The sequence below is a fragment of the Symphalangus syndactylus genome, chromosome 12 (assembly GCF_028878055.3).
Source record: "Symphalangus syndactylus isolate Jambi chromosome 12, NHGRI_mSymSyn1-v2.1_pri, whole genome shotgun sequence".
NCBI classification, from domain to species: domain Eukaryota; kingdom Metazoa; phylum Chordata; class Mammalia; order Primates; family Hylobatidae; genus Symphalangus; species Symphalangus syndactylus.
In genome coordinates, this window is record NC_072441.2 from 127,928,603 (window position 1) to 127,952,444 (window position 23,842).

Consider the following 23,842-nt stretch of genomic DNA (forward strand, 5'->3'; position numbering starts at 1 on the left):
CCTATGTGGCTGCTCAAGGAACAGAAGAACAAATTCAAGCCTGAGAAATGTTAGTTCATTCTGAATGATGACTCACAGCCGCTATTTTCACAAACAGCCTGCTAATTAAACTTTCTTATGAACTCTGCTAACCAATTTTCCCAATGCATGGAGGAAAAATCATTCATTATAGACCGGAATCCAAAATCTAATATTAACAGCACAAGTAGGATCTGTGGCATTGTAATTTGATCAGCTTGAGCATTAATAACAGTTAGACACTGATGTCTAAGAGAGTTAATCAGCTTTTGTTGAGATGTACGTAGATAACTGAACAAAACATCTGGAAGGCAGACTAGGAAGGAAAGATAGCTTATCACAGGGGGTTTAAGTGTTTGTTTTACCCTCATAAATCCCCTGCTTACAATGTCCTTATAGGTGACCACAGTAATATCCTGAATTTACCAGCACATTAGCAAATCATCTGATCTCACAACATACAGAAAAGTGCGAAAAGTCAGTATTATCTCCATTTTATGCACAACAAACCGAGGCACAGAATGGCTTGATCCACCAAAAGTCCCATAGCTAGCCCGAGAACAAGAACTTAGTGGATCCTTCCACTTTATCATGTTACCACTCATAGAAGTGGCCTAATTAAAAAAAAAAATCTCAGAAATTATCCTGACATATTCAACTATAGACCGTCCCCGACTTACAATGGTTGGATTTATGATGACTTCTTGACTTTACAATGGGTTTATCAGAGTATTAAATGCATTTTCAACTTACGATATTTTCAATTTATGATGTTGTATCAGGATATAATCCCATTGTAAATGGAGGAGCATCTTATTGAACTAAAGGCTTTCATTTACAATCTTCCAGAACCACTGAAATTGGTGTTCATTATTTCTGCAGCTATTCCTGAGGCTTACTGGAATACAACCTACAGCCGCATTCATGACTCAGGATGAAACAGCAAGAATGTGGGAAACCCTCTCTTGTGAAGGTCTCTCGTCCCAGCTGGCAGACGGACATGGGTATGCAGCCGGCTTGGCCACTTGCTTGCTGTGTGACCTTAGGCTAGTCACGTTAAACTTCAAGAACCTTGGTTTCCTTGTCTAAATAAGGGAGTCACTAATGTCCACCTACTGTAGATGTGGTCAAGATTAAATGAGATAAATATAAGGTGACATCTAACATCTGGCATCTAGCAGGTGCTTAGTAAATGTAAGTTTCCATTCTATTCTCCTGCCTTCTCAGATGCCATCTCTTACTTCCTACTTGGAATTACATAACCTAGGATTGAACCAGGAACAGACATCCACCTTCCCTCTCCTCCTCCTTTATCCATCTGTTGGCCCAGGGCTAACACCCTTGATGAGAAGTGGTTAGGAGTCATGAGATAGGAGCAACCCATTTATAGATTGCTTTCGTTTACAAAGTGCCTTCACATGTATCACCTGGTTTGAATTCACAAGTACCATCCAAAGAAGGTAGAGTTAAAATTTATCTTCTCTACTGTATATTGAGGAAATGGAGATCCAAAGGGATAACACGACTTACATAAGGTTTCAAATACATCTATCAAGTATGGGGGTGGGGAAGGCAAGGCAGGACTTTCAGTGAAGTCTGTCTCAATTCTGGTTAGTCTGATGCACTGGGTTTGGTATTTCTGACCAGAAAGTGTTTAGGGGATGTGTGTGTGTGCGTGCCTGCGTGCGCACATGCGTGCCAGAAAAGTGTTTGGGGGATGTGTGTGTGTGTGTGCCTGTGTGTGCACACACATGCCAGAAAAGTGTTTGGGGGATGTGTGTGTGTGCTGGGGTGTGTGGAGCTCTTGGGTAGTGCTGTCTCTCTCTCGTACTTAGAGGGTGATCTGTGTCCATTGACTGGTGAGGGGCACTGGTAAGAGCAAAGGTAGCTGAGGACTAGTTCCAGTTTCCATAGTTAGGACCAGGATATGAGAGTGACATTTGAGTTTCCTGTTTGTTGTCCAGCTCAGGGCTCTGCGTAATGAGAAACCAGACAGAACTCACTGCAGAAACCCTCACCAGAAAGACGGAAGCTGAAAACTGAACTTCCTGCATGTCCAGCCTTGGGGCCTGAAGGGAGAGGAAAGACTGAAGTGACTCAGAAAGCAGTAATACCTCAGTAATACCTCAGTTCAGGGCAGCAGGCAAGGAAGGCCTGCTTCAGAACACATCCTCCATAGGGCACATTGTTTATACCTTATGTTAATAAAAACAAAAACTCCACTCAGGCAGCTTCTCTGTGTTACTGCCTGCCCTAGCCATAAAAAGCAAGTCAATCAATCCAAAATGGACCCAGGCAAGAAAGATGAGGAAAATTCCATGTATGTGATTTCAGGCTTTCTATCCAATCCCGCATTATAGTGGGCAAGTGTCTCTGCAATCAGAGGCCTGTCTCCAGAGAAAGGGCTACAGGGCCAGTGATGGGAGAGGGTGTGGGGTTGGGATTCTGGTAACCACTTGAGAAAGGAACCAAAGTTGTCACCATTCATTTCATTGATGTAAAGAAAACTCAAACTAGGTGGTCCATTTGAGTCACTTAACCACAATTAATTTACTAATTTTCCTCTGGTCTCCTTTTACCATTCTATATCCATTTCCTTCTATTTTGTTTTTTTAAAAAATTGATGGCTATTTCAATTTTAGTTTTTTCCATACTATTGAATAAGTCAATGAAAATCCTTTTTGGATCAAAGTGACATGTCAAAAAACAAGAAGGCAGAAAGAGGAAGCAGGACAAACACACACACACACACAAAATATAACAACAACAACAAACCAGGCAAAGAAAAGAGAGGAAGAAAGAGCAAGACAAATAAGAAGCCAAGTGCTCTTGACTCGTCAAAGGCAGTACTGAGTATAAAAGCCTCTGAAAACAAACACAAAGGGCAACTATCAGGGATTGCTAAGTGTACATTTTATGCTTATACCACCAATAAAATTATTTAATCTGATTCCAGATGTTTGTGATGAGAAATTCCATTAGCGGCCATAGGAATTAGAGTTATTACCTTAGTTAGCTGTATCCACTTTGTGTTTATGAGGCCATGTATCTCACCAGACATTCAACTACAAAATGAGGGACATGCAGAAAACTCAACTTAGAAATCCGCAAGAACTTTAAGTAGGTGGAAAGCAAGTCACTGAGTAAACGGGTACATCACCTCAGAGAGATAAATAATGATTCTCAGATCACAGACGCCATGGGAAGTCTGAAAGCTGTCGACTTCCTTCTGTGTTAGGTAGAGTTAGTTACTAGCAAAGTAGAAGGAATGCAGACCTCAGAATCAGACTTGGGTTCAAATATCAGCTCCACCACTTATTAACTGTGACCTTGGATAAATTATTTAACATCTCTGAGCTTCAGATATTTCACTGACACAAAAGTGGTATCCCCACTTACCCAACAGAGTAGTCCTGCCTGTTCTATTCATTATCTCTTGAAGATGTCTGTATTAGGCAGCTTGGGCTACCATAAGAAAATATCACAGACTGGGTGGCTTAAACAACAGAAATTTATTTTCTCACAGTTCTGGAGTCTGGAAATCCAAGATCAGGGTGCTAGCATGGTTGGGTTCCAGTGAAGGCTCTTTTTCTGGCTTGCAGATAGCTGCCTTCTTGCTTGTTTCATGCGTATGGAGAAAATTCCAGTCTCTCTTCTTCTTCTTATAAGATCACTAATCCTATCAGATCAGGGATCTACCATTACGGCCTCATTTAACCTTAATTACTTCCGCAGAGGCCCTATCTCCAAAAACTATTACATTGGGGGTTAGAACTTCAACATAAGAATTTTGGGGGGACATAAACATTCATTCCATAACAACGTCTCTGAAGCTTGGCTCAGCTGCCTCCTCTGCATGGACTGGTCTCCTACAATCTAATCTCTACCAAATTCAGGGCCAAGTCGAAGGTTCGCTTTTCTTTGACACTTGCTTTGAGAATCAATCTATTGTCATCTTTTTCTCCTTTGAACACCCATAACTGATGTTGTCTTCATTCAGCACAGACAGAGTGGTAAGGTAACAGAAAGACCATAGACTTTGCAGTCAGATGCCCTAACCCCACTCACCAGCTGACTAATTCTAGGTCTTGGGTTCTGCATCTGCGAAATGGGACTAAAATCACTGATCAGGCAAAACTGATACAAAGCTTTAATGAGATAACATCTATAATATGCCTAGCACTGTAGCTGACACACAGTAGGCATTCCATCAAACCTCCAACTTCATTGTATCATTATGAATCCTTTTTCACTATCCTTCCAATGACATTAATAGCCAGGACCAAGGAAAGGTAAGATTGGGCCTTGGCGAAGAACAAAACAAAACAACCGCCACTTCCCTCTTGCCCCCACCCACAAAACGGCAAAGGTAGATGTGTAGTTAATATGCATAATAAGCAGCCAGCTCCCCGTCACTTCCAGACTTTCATGAAGGGCTGTCATTTGTTCTGGTTTCCCTGGCTTATTGGTCCTGTAGCAACACATGGGCACAAACTATGTCTTATCCATTTTGACCTCCTCACAGACTGTGATACAGAATTTCAGAGAAGGGAAGGAAAAGGAATAATATCTATTTGGTCTGAGAGAGTAGACACTAAATAAATACTGTTGGTTGATTGAAAATGTTTTACAAATGTAAAAACCTTATACAAATATATGATCTCTATCTGAATTTTATCTTCTCTCCAAACTAGAAATATCTTCTCTTATCAAAGCTCAATTTTGGGACTGTAGAAAAAATGAAAAAGCAACTTAAAGATCTTTAGTTATTACGAGGAATAAACACAGATACAGAGTTTATCAGTTAAGAGCAGTCAGAGAGATGTGGAATGGGGGCGAGGGGGCAGATTGAAAAAAGAAATCACCACTACTACACCTCACAGAAGACAAGAAGAAAATGAATTTCCCATTAACACATTTCAGAAAGCACTTTCCTCCTACCCTGAAGCTGATGAATTACATTTTTAGATAATGTGTGGAAATTTCAGTTTGACATTACCTTCCTCCTTAGTTCCTAGTCTCAATCAACCAGGCCATTCTACAGAGAAGGGAGGAGTGAGTGAGTGAATGTGTGGGGGTGTGTGTGTGTGTTGGGGGAAGAAGAGAACGCTGCGTGAACGGGGAATTGGTCTTACGAACCAAACAGTCAGCTAAAGTACAGAAATAGAAAATTCTTAAAATACCCAGCCTGATTCACATCCTAGGTAAAAATCCTTTGAGACATCTCTCCTGGGATGTGAGAATACTTTCCTACGGTTATCTGAGTTCGGAAGCAGGGCAGAACTGTCTGATTTGGAAGGTAAGATGAAGGGGAACACAGCCAGGAGGCAAAAGGAAACCATACTTGGTCTGTAATCCTGACTACTGCCATCCTGGGAAAAAATTGTGTTGGAAGATGCATAATGTACCTGCACAAACCCTAAACCTCACAGCTCCACTCAACTGCCAACCTGCCCTAATTAGAAAGGATGGAAAGTCTCTGATTCCCCTTGATGAGTGTGTAAGAAGCACAATGATTACATGGTTTACTGTTTGCACTTCATGTTCTGACGTTCTTCAAGTTCCCCTTAATAAGGCAGACTCCAATTCTCCTGTTTTGTAACCCCATTAGGCTGCCAAATCTTCTCCATACCTAAAAATTTTCCACTCACCTCCAACAATAACCAACCCCCTTCCAGAGTCAACAAATCAAAACTCTTTTATTCTTCTTTGTAGAATATGTATGACTGCAGGGAGGTGATAAATAAAATGACAGATGCAAGTCTGCCTGATTTTCCTCTGAAATCAGGAGATACATCACGTCGTACTAAGCACATTTTCCAAATCAGCAGCAAAATATGCTGATAAATGCTACCATTTGCTGTACTCTTCCCAACACTAATCACTCTCCGTCTTATGTGCATGTAGAAAAGTTCATTTAGCTAATCAATATCTTGGGATTTTCTTGGATATGCCTAAATGAGGCTGGGTTTTTATTATGCTTAAATTGTAGGCAGCATCCATTTCAATACAGTGTTTGCACAATAAAGAAAAGGTGAATATATTGAAGAGTATTTTATGAAAAGAGAATATCAGAAGTGAAAAAACCACTCCAAGTCTAGTCTTCTTTGTTTAGCTAAGCAGTGACCTGTTTAATACCAAAAATTTATCTTTTTAATGCACGGTGTGCTATTTTCCAAAACAAAAGATTCTGAGCTCTAATTATGTTTTCCCTGTATTCAAAAATTTCATTCCCTAGGTATACAAGCTGAGTTGGTTTGTAAAGGGGAGGAGTCAGTTTAGTATTTTGGGGGAAACTGCCAGAGATAAAGTATAAATTTGACAATTCACAATTAGACAGTGCTGGGTTCAAGTACCAGCTCCCTTAACTTGGAAGCTAAGTCACGTTGGCAAGTAATTCAACTGCTCCTAATTTCAAATTTCTGCATCTGTAAAATGGCCATCTTGAGGATTATGTGAGACTCCGTCTACTGATCTCAGCACAATGCTTGGCACATAGTAAGTACTTAAAAGCATTGGCCATTACGATTCTCCAAGATAGCTTGATTTATTATTTAAATAAGCTACTATATTTAAAGCATTATTATAGTGCCCACTAAACACATTAAGGCACACACAAAAAATAAACGCTGCTGCAGTTATTCTTATATGTCTGCTGGGTGTTGTAAGAAATTATGCCAATAAACTCACCTTGGGGCTGAATTCACATTTTGGGAGTGAGTTCAAGGAATTTTTATATCTTACGCTTTTTCAGAGCCTTTTATTGTTCATACAGTTATCTCAGAAGTAAAATTCAACCAAATTCCCATAGTGTTCCTATAAGTCCAGTACATGAAAGTATTTAAGGTACATTAAAACAATCCAGAACCCTCACTCCCCTCTCCTCTTCAACCCAATAGACTGTACTCTGTCATGACTCAAAGCCTAGATACTGTAATAGATACTGTGGCCACTGCTGTGGTCCATTTCCCACATCTCACCTACTGAGAGAGACACACACAGGATTGTTAGCACTTTCAGAAATTCAAGAAAGAACACAAGTTACCCAGTGTTACTGCATCAAAACTGAGCTGGTTCCTTTAATTAGAGTTGTAAATTCAGATACAAAGGCAGCAGCAATATATTCACCCTCTTGCCTACAGTAGTGAAGGTTATTTATTTGGCCTTATTCTTTTTCCACTAAATGATATTAATTAAACCAAAGCGATGTATTATAAAGGAAGAAATGAAGACATGGATTGGAAGTGGTGTTTAGGAAATGTTGTCTTTGTCCATTGGGGTACAACTCTAACTGACTTAATTTTTTGGTATGCTTAACTTCATTTGACCAAGCTGCTTCATATTAGACCACTGCCTCCAAAGAGACACGTTCCAGCCCTACTTCTTTTGTCCAAAGCACAGAGGAATAAAAAATGCTTTTGTTCTTTGACTAAAATTTTAGCTCCATTCCTTTGCCTATCTTTCCTCTACCTAAATCCTTACCCTATCTTTTAAACTTTCCCCAACAGCTCTAGCTAACACCAACCTCACCTCTTCCAACCACCTATAGCACTTACGTATTAATAGCATGTTCCATATACTTGTCTCTTAATAGATTCAGTTTTGTTATTGATAATGTTCAGTTTGGTCTGTCCTGTCCTCAAAAACTCCCCTTCAGAGCTCACACTCACCTGAAATGAATAGAAAACTACTCTTAAAAAGTACACTGTGGCCAGGCACAGTGGCTCATGCCTGTAATCCCAGCACGTTGGGAGGCTGAGGCAGGCAGATCACAAGGTCAGGAGTTTGAGACCAGCCTGGCCAATATGGTGAAACCCTGTCTCTACTAAAAATACAAAAATTAGCCGGGCGTGGTGGCGGGTGCCTGTAGTCCCAGTTACTCAGGAGGCTGAGGCAGGAGAATCACTTGAACCCAGGAGGTGGAGGTTGCAGTGAGCTGAGATCGCACCACTGCACTCCAGCCTGGGCAACAGAGTGAGACTTCATCTCACAAAAAAAAAGGACACTGCATGGATACACAGAGAGTGACACGAAGTAAAAATATAATTCTTTTTTTATCACTGTGATGCAAATAATCACACAATGTAAATAGGCAGGTCAAAATTGTTTGTTGTCTTACACTGATTCCTTTTTTTTGTTTTGTTTTTTGAGACAGAGTTTCATACTTGTCACCCAGGCTGGAGCGCAATCTCAGCTCAATGCAACCTCCGCCTCCCAGGTTCAAGCAATTCTCCTGCCTCAGCCTCCCAAGTAGCTGGGATTACAGGCGCCCACAACCACGCCTAGCTAATTTTTGTATTTTTAGTAGAGACGGGGTTTCACCGTGTTGGCCAGGCTGGTCTTAAACTCCTGACCTCAAGTGACCCACCTGCCTTGGCCTCCCAAACTGCTGGGATTCCAGGTGTGAGTCACTGCGCCCGGCCTAATTTCTTTCTAGAGATTTTTCCTTTTTTTTCCTTTCCTTATTTGTTTTGGGGTGGTAACAAGATAAACACTTATAAAAATGCAAAAAAGGCAAAGAAATAATAATAATAATTCAGCTCTGCTGGTTTCAAGACACATCCTGAGCCACCTAACCTTGCCTTGGTCAAGCCACATGTTTTCTCCCCTAAAATACTGATCACATAGGAACTTGGATTCAGTAAGGCAATCTCAATGTTTACAAAACAAAACCAAAACCAAAATGGTAACAAAACAAAAAAATAAGAAACTAAATCAACTCCTTGGAGTCCATGGGAATAATATAATTTCTACCAGGTATTTGGTGTTCTTTGCCTGAGTTTCTAGGTTGCATGAACTCTGTGGGTCACATGCCACTTCCTTTTTTTTCCCCAGCAGCAGAGTCTGCAGGTAGATGAAGAAGAAAAGCTAAAGACTTAGCTTCCAATGCCATCATGTGTCACGGCTGTACACAAAAGCAACTCAGGGTATGCCTTTCTTCTCCCTGGTACCTGGATTATTCTGGTAAGTGTCCTTTCCCAATTGGAAAAAGAAAAATGTAATGTCTCTGAGAAAATAAGTAACAGAGATGTCCAAAAGCAAGGTATCTTAAAACTGGCATTTTCAGTAAATTTGGTTCTACTCTGAAGGAAGACAAAGGCTGAGTTATATCCCCAGAGGATGATAAATATTGTTATCTTTGCCTCCCTTTATACACATGAGTCTTGTTTAAAGCCATGGTGCATTAGATAGACTCTCCAGAGGGTGCCCAGCAACCTCTGCTCAGCAGAACACAATGTTGCATTGGGTTATGAAGTGGGGTTAGGCAGGGTCTTTACCCTGTACATGCCTCCAAATAAAATCATGCTTTTGGAAACTAGGGGTGACTCCCAGCTCCACCACCTGCTAATAACTGTGCTGCCTGGGGAAATCACTAAGCTTCAGTTTCCTCATCTAAGAAAATGGAGGCTGTTCTCTGTGTTAAATGAAATAGGGTATGTCCAGCGCTTAGCAAGTATCCAGCACAGAGGATGTGCTTGATAAATGGTGATGTTTATGTCCTCAGCACATAACACTTAAGTCCACGCCCAAATTTCTTCTATCTGTTCTCAAATGGAGAATTCATTGACAATTCACAGCCAGGGATGAATCTAGCCTGCTGGTAAGGCTATCAACAGAGTCACTTCCTCTCTCTGTAAAGAGATTTTAACATTACAGAAGCCAGAACCTTCTAAGGGAATCCATTACATTCTCTTAGGGAGTGGTTGGGGCTGGAAAATCTTAATCTTGAATTCTTATCTCTTTGCCACCTCCCACCCCCCAATCCTCCCACTGGATATTTAGAACTCCTTGTAAACTTCACAGGATCGAGATGCATTGAGATCTGTAGGAGGTGTTGGAGGAAAAGGGGGGACTAGGATGTTAAAAATCAGGGCAACAAAAATACCCATGATGTCATTTACCCTGACTTCTGAACCACCAGCTGCAGCCTCTCCACTTGCCTGGTGTGATATACCTCACCTCTTCCAGCCTGCATTGTGACCTAACCCCAAATGCTGGCCTCGGGGAGGTCCTCCGCTAGAGCAATTCCCACTCCTTCCCCATTTCCCCACAGCCCTATCTCTCCCTCCTTCTCTGACTTTTAGCATAGCCAATTAAACCTGAACAACGGGTGGATGGAGGAAATATGCTGCATCTATGGAATGGTACAGCAGGGACTAGTTTCACTGTTAATTTAAAATGCTAGAATTAATTAGGTAGTGTAAATGAAGAATTTAATAAGCACTCTTTACAACCACAAGTTGTACTTTTATTAAACACTGCTACCAAATGAGGGCAAATATCTCTGGTCTCTCTATATATTTCCCTGCCTCATTCCCATAAGCTCTCTACAAATAAAAATTTTTTGGGCCTGAATTTAAGAAGAATGCATAATTATAAATTTATGCCTGAATTGTATTTCTGCTTTCAACCCCATAAGCTTCTTCTTTAAGCTCAGATGCTACTGTATGTCTCTGCTTGTGCTGGAGAGGGTGCTAAACAAACCAAAGTTGACAATTTTGGTTTTGTATACCAAATTAAAGGCTGTCTTCGAAGCTGTCACTCCTATTCAAATCCACTCGGTGAACTACCAAATTAGCATTCTTTCAGTAAAGGAATCTGCTTGTTTAAACATGTGTCTTTAGAAAACAAGGAACAACACCATGAATCAGTACTTCTCAAAAATCTCACTACAGTTCTGAAGGGATTTTGAAAAGGTGATTAATAATATTCACTAATATAGCTGGCAGAGTCTGTATTTTGAAGGTAAGGCTATACTAAAAATACATTTTCTATATAGGAGTAGGAGGAAGAATCATATGGTTAACTGGTTTTAATTTGGTTTGAATTATCATCCTATTATATAAAGATTATTCAGGAATCTAAATATTGGCTTTCTGAACGTATGGGAAATTCTGTTTAAGGATAGATGTTCCAGTGCTCTGGTACAAGATCATCAAAGCCTGGCCCTATTTGGAGAACTTGATAGATATTTTTTTTTCTGTTCTGGTCACTTTCCTTGAAGCATACTATCTGTACTTATAATAATAGATTTATTTACTGAGGGACCACTATGCAGTAGCCATTGTGCTAGATGCAATATATCTAGTTTCTCATTTAATCCTCACAATAAGCCCTTTGAGACAAGCATTATCTTCCAGTTTTTCAAATAAGAAAATTACGTCTGGAGTGTTATGTGACTTGTATTTTGGAAAGTAGGAGTGGTATTTAAGTTGTATGATTTTGCAAACTACTTAATTTATAAGGGGAACAGATTTACATGTGAATTATGAGAACAGACGAATGTATATATTTACATGCACACATATAGAATGTATTCTTTGATTTAAAATAAAGATGATGTATATCCTTATTTTAATGATGCAGCTTCCTTTTAAAAAAAAACTCTAGGACAGTTGCTGATTAATTAAACTGTCTAGAGAAAGGGAAACAAAAGTCAATACTCAAAACTGACAAGTATTCAAAGTTGGATATGAATGATTTCAGGAGTGGAGTATCAGAGAGTAGCAGCTTCACTGCCATCATTATGTAGCCTAATATATTTCTAAGAAAATATTCTCACTGCCTGTAAGATTATAGGGAAACTTTCCCCCAAAGAATTATAGTGTCAGTGTCTGGCAAACATTTGGTTCTCAATGAACAGTTGTCAATGAGGAGAAAATCAGAACCTAAAAATCTCATGTATTGAAGTTGTATAGGGTGTTGATTCACTTTCAAGTAAAAATTTCCTCACTTCTCAAAGAGTATCATCAAAACGAACAGACAGATGAAATAAAACAAAATACCTCAAATGCAGATCTTCATTAAGCATCTCCCTCCTACTGCAGAGTAGTTGTATTCCAGAATAATCTGCTATCCTTAGGGCCTGTTTCTCCCCAGGGACGAGGGCAGTTGTGTCAACCGTCCACACATCCACAGTGGCCCCCTTTAAAACACTTGTTTCAGGCACATGGAAGAACATTGGGCACACACGAAGCAAATATTGAGAGGAGAAGAATACATGAACAAAAACTAGTGTATAGTATAGGGAGGGCAGAGTTGTGGGACTGGAAACTATAGAACAAAGGGAAGGAATGGCTGATTAAGAATAAAAGGAGACAAAATCAAAGGATCATTTTACATGAAGATGAAGATGTACCAAAATCTTCATCTGTTCCCCAGTAGTACCAACCTACAATAAGGTCTTATGTGGTGTATGTAGTGTGAGTTTATGACTGTGTATCCATGCCATCTTGCATGCAGGGTACATGATATAGACATTCAGGTGCACCATCACACATGTGCATTTCTGCTAAGATCTGCACATCTAATGGAAGAACATAGCTTCAAATCCTGTGCATACCTGTAATTTTGTCTCTCACAAGTTTGCAGGATTCTATTTCACCAATACTCCCAAAGAGACTCCTGAATTCTTCTTGGGTCATATTCTGGGGTAGATAGTTGACGATGAGGTTGGTTTTGCTGTCATCTGTGGTTGCCCCTGTTTGCATGGGAGAAGGACAGTTTCTGTTGTTGCTGGAGGGTCCATTGCTTGTATTGGATGTCGGACCATTTGACACCTGAGGCTCCATGGTGCTAATTATCTAAATAAAAATAAAAACAATTGAAAAAGCCTTTTGAAATGTCAGACACAATTACCTTAAAGTCTCTTTTAAAAGTTTATTTATTTTTTTGAAAAGAAAGAAGATAAAGCAAGATGGAGCAAGAGACTGGGTTGTGAACACAGCCAATTTAGAAGCATGTTTTTAACCAAAATGTTAAACTCCCCTTTCTATTTTTAGGCCAGCCCATAGATTTTGAACACAGACTAGAATGCAGTAGGAACTCTCCCATTATTTTGTTAATGAAAAGCTAATTCCTGTTTTCATTACACAATCACTCTCAGAAATGTATACTTAAGCCACACCAAATTATAATTAAAATGTAAAGTAATAATCATGATTAAAATTATAGTTCCATTAAAGCTGAAAAAGCTAAATATAGAGGACTACACTCACAAGATCAAATACAGTACCTGTTTATTAACTATCTCATAAAATAAAATGACATTAAATTAAGTGGGGTTGTTCAACATGGGAAGGGTTTAAATTTTCACTGATGCTTAATCACTGATCAAATTTTAGATTTTACAGGTACATGCTAGGGAGCTGCAAAGTCATCTAATGTCTTTTTTTTTTTAATCTAGCCATTCTGTTATTGTTTCTCCCAGACTTCTAATAAAACAAAAAACATGGAGGCAAACTTTTCTCTAGGTCTCCACGTTAGGTCCAACACCACCTGAGGCTGTCCACTCACATATTACTCAAAAAGGACTTTCTCTTGATTAAAATATTTAATTAAACAAAGATTTCTGGCTGGTGTGAATGTTCCAGGTAGCATGCATGAGAATAAAGAAATGAATGAATCCCTATCCTCAGGGAGCTTATAGTCTATAGAGGACACAGACAGGAAAACAGCTGGTGTAGGGCAATGATCATGCAATACAGAAGCAATTACTTCTGCTTACAGGATAGGGAGATTCAGGGACAGTTCTGAGAAAATGCTAGAATAGGGTCATGAAGTCAGGTCATGAAGATGCCCTGTATGGGATGACAAACATGGAGAATTGCAAAATTGCAGAGCCAGAAGGCACTTAAGGGAACAAAATCTAGCTCAACACTCACATTCGAGATGAAGCCCAGAGATGTCCAGTTACTTCTCTGTTATCATGGAAAAATGGGGGCAAAGTCCAGGCCTGCACCCGGATTTCCTGGCCCCAAACGCAGCCCATAATTCGCAACTTTCCATTTTGTCTTACACCATCCTCTATTTGTCCATCATAAAATGGCTTCCATCTCCTCAGAAACTGATCATCAACTCCTTGGAAATGAAATCATGCTCTGCCACTTACTAGCTGTGTGACCTTGGCAAGGGACTTAAACCCTAAGAGTCTTCATTTTCCTCATTTGAAAAATGGGAACAATGCCACCTGTATGGCAGAGCGGTAAGAACCGATCCAGTGATATGACTTATGTAAAGCACCAGAACAGTGGTGGCCACATAACCACAATCACTGATGCTTATTAGTTCCTCTGCCAATCATCCAATGTGACTTCTCTCACTGTCTCCTCACAAGAAGGCAATGAGGCATATTCTAATATTCTCTACATCTTATAGATGAGGAAACCAAGGCATAGCAGACATCTGATAACTAGTAGCTTCCATTATTATTACCATTTGCCTGCTCAGAGGATTTGGGGGGGAAGCATTTTCATTTACTATAACATACATGTAATAAAGTGTATAAATCTTAAGGGTACAACACAAAGAATGTTTACAAAGTGAACACAATTCACAACTGGGTAACTACCTTTCAGATCACAATACAGAACATGACTGGCACCCCAAATGCCTTTTTCAGGTTCTCACCCCTGTCATTTACCTCACCCCTCAAAGGTAACCACTATTCTGAATTCTAGTCCACAGATTTGTTTCACCTATTTTTTTTACCTTTATGTACATGGACTCATACAACACATACTCTTTTGTGCCTTTTCACACATGTATGGAGTGTCATCTGCTCTGTTACATGTAACAATGCATTGTTCTTCCCACTGCTATAGCAATTTCCATTGTGTGGAAATATTACATTTTATTTATCTGTTGATGAACATTTGGATTGTTTCTAATTTTGAACTACTATAGATAATGCTGCTATGAGCACTATGTACAAAATTTTGGTACAAAAATGTACAAATTTCTATTGGGGATAGTCCTAGGATTCTATTTTTGGGATCATAGGGTGTATGTATATTTAGCTTCAGTAGATACTGCCAACAGTATTTCAAAGTGGCTGTATCCATTTATATTCCCACCAGCAGAGTATGAAAGTTCCAGTTGCTCCACATCCTCATCAATGTTCAGAGATTATTTTTTGTTTTTGTTTTTGTTTATTTTCTCATCTGAAGCAGAGTGGTATAGTAAAAATGGAATGAGTGTTTGAGTCAAGACAACAGGTGATTTAAAATCTGAGTTCTAGGCAAGGTGCAGTGGCTCACACCTGTAATCCCAACACTTTGGGAGGCCGAGGTGGGCAGATCACCTGAGGTCAGGAGTTCAAGACCAGCCTGACCAACATGGAGAAACCCAGTCTCTACTGAAAATACAAAATTAGCTGTGTATGTGTGGTGGTACATGCCTGTAATCCCAGCTACTCGGGTGGCTGAGGCAGGAGAATCACTTGAACCTGAGAGGTAGAGGGTGCAGTGAGCCAAGATTGTGCTGCTGCACTCTAGCCTGGGCAACAGGAGTGAAACTCCGTCTCAAAAAACAAACAAACAAACAAAAACTTAGTTTTACCACTTATTAGCTGTGTGATCTGAGGCAGGTTACTTCAATACTCTGAGCCTCAGCATCCTCTTCAGCAAAATTGGAATAAAAAGCTTGCTATGCAGGGTTATCTTCAGGATGAGAGATAATGTACATTAAATGTCTAAAATACAAAGGGCCCAGAGGCATCATAACGATTATTCCTCATCATGCCCCACGTAGGTGAGTGTTACTCTAATTCTTTCATCTTCTGACGGTTACAAATGATAAATGAAACAAAAAGGAAAACATGGCTCAAGAGGAGCCAAGGAAATAAAGCAGACTGAGAAAGATGGGGAGCATCTAAGATTCTTTACCATCATGTAAGTAATTTAAGTGGCTCCACTTCTCCCATCACCAGAATTTTCTTCTTGGCTTCAGGTCAACTTTAGGATTCTAGAAGGCTGGTCCAGACAGCAAGGAGAAAGCAAAAAGCTTCTGAGAAGATTCTTAAATCAAGCTCCCCTCAGGACTGATAGAAGTTGTACCCAGCAAAGCTTATTCAGCCACTTTGCCTTCGAGGCAAGGGTCCAGGAAAAGAATCAGGGAGATGGTCCCCAGGGAAGGAGGCATGCTAAAGGGATGGCATTACAGAGCATCAGCACAACTCCTGGCTAGGAGGCAGGTTTCAGCTCTGCCAAGCTGTGGGGCCTTCTGGGTCTTTGCAGTGCTTCCATTTGCTGTGTTGTCTCACTGCTTCACTGAGTCAGGTGTCCAGGCAACAAACATAAGAAGCACTGCCAACTCGATAATGAACATGAAAATCAGAATTTATCCATTCAGGAGGCCCGACTACTACATTTGATTTAATGGCAAAAACCCCCCAGCCCCACAATCTTTAGAAACCCTTCTCTATTCTCTACCTTTTTCAGGTTACTCTTCTTTCAGCTCCCCGACAAACACCTAGAAAATATCCCACACTAAGGCAGCTTATTTGGTGCTAGTGATGGAGTATGTGGAAGAATTTCATGCTGAGATTCTGTGGGACCAAAACTCATAAACGTCACCTGACAGTCAGGTTCATCTTTCGTTTTCAGACACGTGGTGAAAGCCAGAACTTGTCCACGTGAACATCTCACAGATCCACCTCCTCCAGGAAGGCCTATGAAGTAACAAGCTTGCAGCAAAGTAATTTCAGTCCCCCCATCAGCTTTGTGGCCTTCCTTGCATTCTATGTGGATTTCCTAAGTTATGTTGACTCCAGGAGGTGAGTCCTATCTGTAGATTAGACAGCCCAACTGGTCCCAACTAGCTTCTAAAAGGAGCCATGAGATACAATGTTCACTACTGAGCTGCTTCAGCTGACCACATCTATAAATTAGGTCAAGTCATTCTCATCCAATGTAGATGGAGCTCTCTTTGCTCTGCATCTACTACACAGTTATCCTTTTGTGTATCCAGAAGGAACTGATGAAAACACACAAATGGACACATACAAAGAGAGTCTTCTCAATAAAAATGTACTGTCTGAAAGCTGAGAAACATTTGCAAATGTGTTAATATACATCCTATAATAAAACCCCTCACAGGTCTTAATGATGCATCTTAGGATGCAACACAGCCTGAAAAAAAAATTAGAAATGTAAAACATCAGAATCAAATCTAACACGTTTATGAACCAAGAGGATTTTAAAACATTACCTGGAAAATAAGAGAAGTTGCCAAGATGTAAAGATATTAAATGCACGAATATGAAACTACAGCATTTTAAGGTTACGTGATAGATCTCAAAGACAGGACACCTGTTCTCTCTACTTGGGAAACAGAGGGACAGAACAGGAGTAGAAAAGATGTGTGTTGGTAGAAAGCACATCCTCCAGTAAGTACAGAGGCTGGCTGGGCAAAATCAGAACACTTGCTTCCTCAGGCTAACGCCTTTGATATTCTAACAGCACAATTTTCATTGCAAATAAATATATCAGTTACTCAAGAGTGCATATGTACTTTAATGAAACATTCTGTGTGGGTCTCACAGCCAACTTTGCAGCTGACCAGGTTCCAAACCCCTGACTTGCCCTCCTTTCCTCATTTGAATAGCAATTAAGAACAGAATTACAGTCAGCATCCAGGATAGATCATTGAGGAGGTTCAGTTGACTTCAAACTCTAATGGTTGCACAAAGCACTACATTAAATCTTTTATGTTTCTGTGATATATTTTAAGAAACATTATACAGGCAGAAAATTTCAGGGATAAACTATTAGAGCGGTGCACAATAACGTAGGCACTCAAATCCTGTCATTGTAAATGTCGATGGTTTGAATGACTAATTACTCACACTCAACGCATTAACCTCACCCCTCCCACCACTCTTTTCTGCAAAATATACAACAAAAGCAAGAGGGAAAGCTTCAGATGTGCAGCTGCTGGATCATCACCAGGGTCATTTATATCTGCAGAGAGGAGGTAAGGAGCAGAGGCTCAGCCAGCCTTCTGCTCCGGGAAAATAAAAAGCCACCCCTCTGTTCCCTTCTGGCACCTCTCTCAACACAATCCAGGCTCCTTTTGTCTACCCAAGTTACCTGTAACACTACTTCCTGGATATGTCAGTTCATACGCACATTTAAAAAGGGTTTACTTCCACTACGGCTAGATCTCGGTATGTTAGATAAACAGAGATGGAGCTGAGATCTGTGCTGAACTCTGGGGATACAGAGATAACAAAGACAAAGAGCAGACCCTTCTTGAGTTCACAGTGTGGATGTGCAACAGATACCAGAGAACATTAGGGTCCATGAAGCCCAACCCTGTAATTTTAAAGTGGAGGACCAGAATGTACTTCAACAGACGTGTGGAGACATGTCTACCTCCATAGTTTTCTGAGTATAGAACTTTACAGTTCATTAAAATTCATGACCTGAACTGTGAGGTCCGCAGCACAGAGATCACATCTGTTTTGTTTATTACAGCATTCCTGAATGTAGAATAAAGCCTAACAATTGGTAGGTCCCAGATAAAGGACTGTAGAATGAATGAAAGTCCTTACATGTCCATTAGCTTACTGGATCTCTCAAACAACCCTGTGAAGTACAAGCCAATAAAGTACTAATATCATCCCCATTTTACAGATAACAAAAGAACAGGACAGGTAAGCAAGCAGTCACCTACTAAGCACCTATTATATGCCAGGCATACACTTAAATATTATTTCAAATGGAGATTTTTTTTCAATTTTTAAAATTGTGGTAAAATACACATAACAAAATTTGCCAACTAAATCATTTTAAAGTGTACAGTTCAGTGGTATTAAGTACATTCATATTGCTTTGCAGCCATCACCAGAATTCTTGTCATCTTGTAAGTCTGAAACTCTATACCCATTAAACAATACTTCCCCATTCCCCTACTTTCCCCAGCTCCTGGCAACTACCATTCTACTTTCCATCTCTATGTCAAATGCAGATTTTAAGAAGCACTCGTTAGCGGGGCGTGGTGGCTCATGCCTGTAATCCCAGCACTTTGGGAGGCCGAGGTAGGAGGATCACCTGAGATCAGGAGTTTCAGACCAACCTGGCCAACATGGAGAAACCCTATCTCTACTAAAAATACAAAAATTAGCCAGGCATGATGGTAGGTGCCTGTGCCTGTAATCCCAGCAACTTGGGAGGCTAAGGCGGGAGAATCACTTGAACCTGGAAGGCAGTGGTTGCAGTGAGCCGAGATCACGCCACTGCACTCCAGCCTGGGTGACGGAGTGAGACTCCGCCTCAAAAAAAAAAAAAAAAAAAAAAGCACTCATTCAAGCAGGAGGGTTAAACCTTTGGCTGGCATGGGTCTACTATTGAATGCTTTGGCCCTATATCCTCAGAAAATCTATTGAATGCCTTGGCCCTATATCCTCAGAAAAATGTACACTCAAACAGCATTTTATGTTCACTAAAGCCAATCTATTATCTCCAGATTGAAAGTTCCCAAATTGTTCCTGCCCATTCGAACCTGCAGCATTTTTGGAGCACCTCTGTGTAGACTAGCACTCTTTCACTTCTTGATAGGAAAGTTTAGAATACGGCCTTACACCAGCCCTTCCACTGACCTACCCTCTGCCCACTACCTACCTCACACCAAGGTGGCTGAGAACTGTTAATTAAGCATGTTGGCAGCATATAGTGTCTATCATCTTCACTCGGCCCCTCCACACTTTTATCTCAGCCCTATTTAATGAGTCAAAAGGAAAAGAATAGAACCTGGTGGTTCAGGGCAGCCTTTGCTCTTACTGGTATAAAAAGGACTCAATGAGATAATGTACATGGAGCACTCAGCACTATTCCTGGCATGGTAATCCCTCCACAGATGCTAGTGGTGACTGATGCTAATATTATTAGAAGAGAACAAGGAGAAAGATAAAAACCAATACCTAAGAAACTAGGTTAAGAGTTAGACAAGAAAAGCTGATTAGCAATATAATCAAAAGTAAAACCTTTCCTTCCTTCCCAAACCACTCTTTTCATGTGATTTCTTGCTCTCAGAATTCATTAATTTACTAATCAAATAAATATTTATTGATGAAGGGTCCACATGTCAGAGGAGAGACAGCAGCATGTCTTGCGACCAGGAAAATCTTTGAAGTATATTAAGCAAGACTATTCTAAAATCTAAAAGTGTATGGATGTACTAAAAATGTATTTAAAGCTCCCTTAAAACTTTTTTCCTTCCTTCCTTCCCTCCTTCCTTCCTTCCTTCCTTCCTTCCTTCCTTCCTTCCTTCCTTCCTTCCTTCCTTCCTTCCCTGTTTTTTGACTGGATCTCTCTATGTTGCCCCGGCTGGACTTGAACTCCTGGGCTCAAGTGATCCTCCCACTTCGACCTCCTGAGTAGTTGATATTTATTCCATTAGCTCATGACTTTCTTATACCTCCTTCCATCCTCCACTCTTCACAAAGCTTTAATTTTCTCAAGTTTGGGGCAATCAGGCTAGAGTTACAGGATTGATCCCCCTCCTCACAATGGAGGAGAATCATTGTTGCTACCATAGTCTTCTTACCATCCTGCCAACCACACAATCTTGTGTACTTGTCCTAATATTTTCCCTAAAAATGGTAGTATAAAAATAAAGATGGAAAGTCCCCAAACTGTTCCTTCCCATTCAAGCCTGTGACATTTTTGGAATACTTCAGTGTAGACTAATACTCTTTTACTTCTTTTTTTTTTTTTTTTTTGAGACGGAGTCTTGCTCTGTCGCCCAGGCTGGAGTGCAGTGGCGCGATCTCGGCTCACTGCAAGCTCCACCTCCCGGGTTCACGCCATTCTCCTGCCTCAGCCTCCCGAGGAGCTGGGACTACAGGCGCCTGCCACCACGCCTGGCTAATTTTTTTGTATTTTTAGTAGAGACGGGGTTTCACTGTGTTAGCCAGGATGGTCTCGATCTCCTGACCTCGTGATCCACCCGCCTCGGCCTCCCAAAGTGCTGGGATTACAGGCGTGAGCCACCATGCCCGGCCTCTTTTACTTCTTAATAGCAAGGTTTAGAACCCTGTCTTACCCTATCCCCTCCACTTTACCTACCTACGACCTCACTTTATTGTTTTGCATTTAGATATTTTAATCTAGTTAACCTATACCTACTTTTAGGATTTACTTCATGAGGCAAATCAAAGGTTACAACTTTACATTACAGGAACCTGACCTGATATAGAACTCACTACTGACATTCATCATCTCAGAGCCCAGTGCAGGGTTCTTGTACACCTGTCACCATACTTTTGGAAGTCCTTAACTCCTGGTTTTCTGGCGGAGATAGAGCCTCACTGCACAATTCATGCAAAAGGATCAAGAGGAAAGAACCAAAGAAGGTCACAGGAACATGATGTTTCTTTTACAAATACCCTTATCCTCTACTTTCAGCTACCTTTCAATGTCAGTATTCCCAGAAATAAGAAAGATGTTAAAGGAATGTACCGATTGCAAACATGTCTCAGGTGTGTACACCTGAGACTCACGCATGTATTTTATTAAACATTTTAATGCGTATGTAAAGGTGTTTTCTTTTACCATGTTGGAAGGATTTTTGAAAATATATGTATAAAGCTAACCCTTATGTAATAGAACAAGCTCTCTCAGGTGCATGAAGAATAATGCTTACCAAGGGCAGTCACTGAATTGAACCATTAAAGAAATAGATTTAAATTATTAATGAGAACAAAAATAAAAGTCCTAATTGTCTTTGTAGGCATTTCCCACTTAACCCTTGTAAAATTCTGACATGCAGTAGGTTAGACTCTGGTGGATGCAATAGGCCAGACTACTGCATCTCACCCGCCTTTCCAAGCCTGAAAAACAAATTCCCAAAGTTAGAAAATTACACAGCAGGCTCTGTGTTCCTGAAGACAGACATTTTTTTTTTTTTGTAAAATTCCTCACTTCTCTTCTTGCTCCTTAAAAGATACTAAAAATGTCCTTACAATTCCCCAATTTCATATTTCTTTAAAGTGTCTTAGATCAGCTCATAAAATCTATTCTCTCCCGTCCTTCTTTTCAAGAGGCTTTAATTTGCTCAAGTCCCTTCAGGTTAATATTTTTTTTTGAAATGCAACACTTTCCTGGTTATGATTCAACTGTGAAGGAGACATATGTTATTAATGGCACCCAAGAGGAGGGGCTGAGACTGATGATCTGATAACTCTAGGAAAAGGGAACTTGGAAATACCACCCTTCCAACCAAATTACAGGTAATGACTCACAAAGACCACTGGACTAGGGGACTGTGGCTAAAGACTGCACTCATCTTCCCCCAAACCATTCATACCATGTTTCTGTAGCTTCTGCCAGAAGGTAACTAGAAAACTCTAGAAAAAAATATTTAATTCCATCCAAGAAACACATGCTGACAGCTTAATAATACCTTTGGGCAGATGCACAAATAACCTGAAAGACCTATTTACTCTGGGAAGTTACGTGGTAATAAATTCTCAGCATATCCTTAAAACAAGTGTATTCAGTTCAACACAAGTTTATTGAATGCAATTATAAGCCAAGGCATTCTTCTAGAAGGTGGGAAAACAAAAATAATTTGGTCCCTACCTGCAGAGGGTTGAAGCTGGGAGGATGGCAGAGAAGGGCAGGCAAACAAATAATTCATTAAAATCAATTGTATATCCCTTTCTTTTAAGCAGTCCCCTTCAGAGTTTCTCAAATGACACCCCCTCCTCAGCAAAAGCATATAAATCGTATACATTCAGACTAATCCTACCTGTTTTGATACTGAACTGACAATCCTTTTCCTGGTATAAATGCCTACATCCTAAACAAATGACTTGTTTATTTCTCAACTCTTTGTTTTGTTTCTACAATGAGAATATAACGCTTTATAATCTAAAAGGAACTTATATTTGTAACAATGAGGTAAGCGTGAGGCATCCCTTCTTTCAAACAGCATCTTCTGCTCTGGAGATGAACACCAGGCATGCCAAAAGTATTCTCAGTGGTGGTAGTCAGGGCTTTTAAAAAATCATCAGCCACTGGAGAGAACAAGAGGCATTAATACTTAAAATAGCAGGGCCCGCACGGATATGAAAAGCATAATCAAAATTTAATTTCTCATAGGCATCATTCTCAAATTCACAGAAATCCAAGTTTTAATCATCTTCCCCAGACACATCACACCCATTTCCCCTCCTAAATAAATACTGGCCTCCTTTACATTTTACAGTGTTTCTTTAGAGCTTCATTTTGGGCCTAAGATGATTTCCTGGTGTGTCCATCCTGATGCAGTTCTGGTAAGACCTCTGGGTATTTGGTTTTAACTGACTTTTACAGCAAACTCTCCAGAGGTGAGGGACAGCTTGATCATTCAGCACATTATAAAGAGGAGGGAACCTTTCCTTCATCCCCCACAATTCAGTTCTCTTTTCCAAAATGGCCAGTAAATAAATAAATACAGTATCATACTTTCAATAAGCTTTCTTTGTTTAAGTCAGATTTGAAAAAGACAAATGTTCGCATTTTAATAAAAATACAATTTTGTGGGCAAGCTCAGCTTTCCTGCAAAAGTATCAGCTCTAATAAAAAAAAAAATCGATTGGAAAACAATTCCTTCCCATTCTGCTCCCTAAGTCCCTCTGAACTCTGAAAGTTTAATGTGGATAAAATAACTAAAATGCCTAATAATAATCTCTGGATACTTGTTGGGATGGGAACCAGTTGTGATGGGAAATACATTATCTTCATCTTCCATACAAAGAACAGTCTTTCTCATAATTAATGAATCATTTGAAAAACTGCCCACAAACTGATTAAGCCAGACTTATCTTTCCAATTAAATGCATAAACAATAGCCAATGGCACAATTCATGTAAACATTAGTATTGTATATTTATAAAATGCCTGGCTAGTAGCTCAGTTGCAGCAAACTCTTGAGGTTTACTTGTAAACAGCAAGGCGCTATTCTACATATGTATCATGATCTAAAGCATTAGGTCACATCTCTGAAATTAAGTTTTATGCACACTCAGATTAAATTCTTCAGAAATCTACATAGAAAT

General features: G+C 40.0%; 1 protein-coding gene across 15 annotated transcripts in view; it reads right to left on the reverse strand.

Moving 5' to 3' along the window:
- Positions 1–23,842, reverse strand: part of ELAVL4 (ELAV like RNA binding protein 4) — a 157,166-nt gene that overhangs the window by 47,002 nt on the left and 86,322 nt on the right. For 12 of the 15 annotated variants that reach the window (XM_055254796.2, XM_055254788.2, XM_055254785.2 and 9 more), the window contains exon 2: positions 12,362–12,602. In XM_055254796.2, coding sequence (XP_055110771.1) covers positions 12,362–12,602 — 241 coding nt within the window. Of the gene's footprint in view, positions 1–12,361; positions 12,603–15,683; positions 15,771–23,842 lie in introns of all 15 variants that reach the window. The other 3 variants (XM_055254792.2, XM_055254790.2, XM_055254791.2) reach the window with 1 other exon arrangement.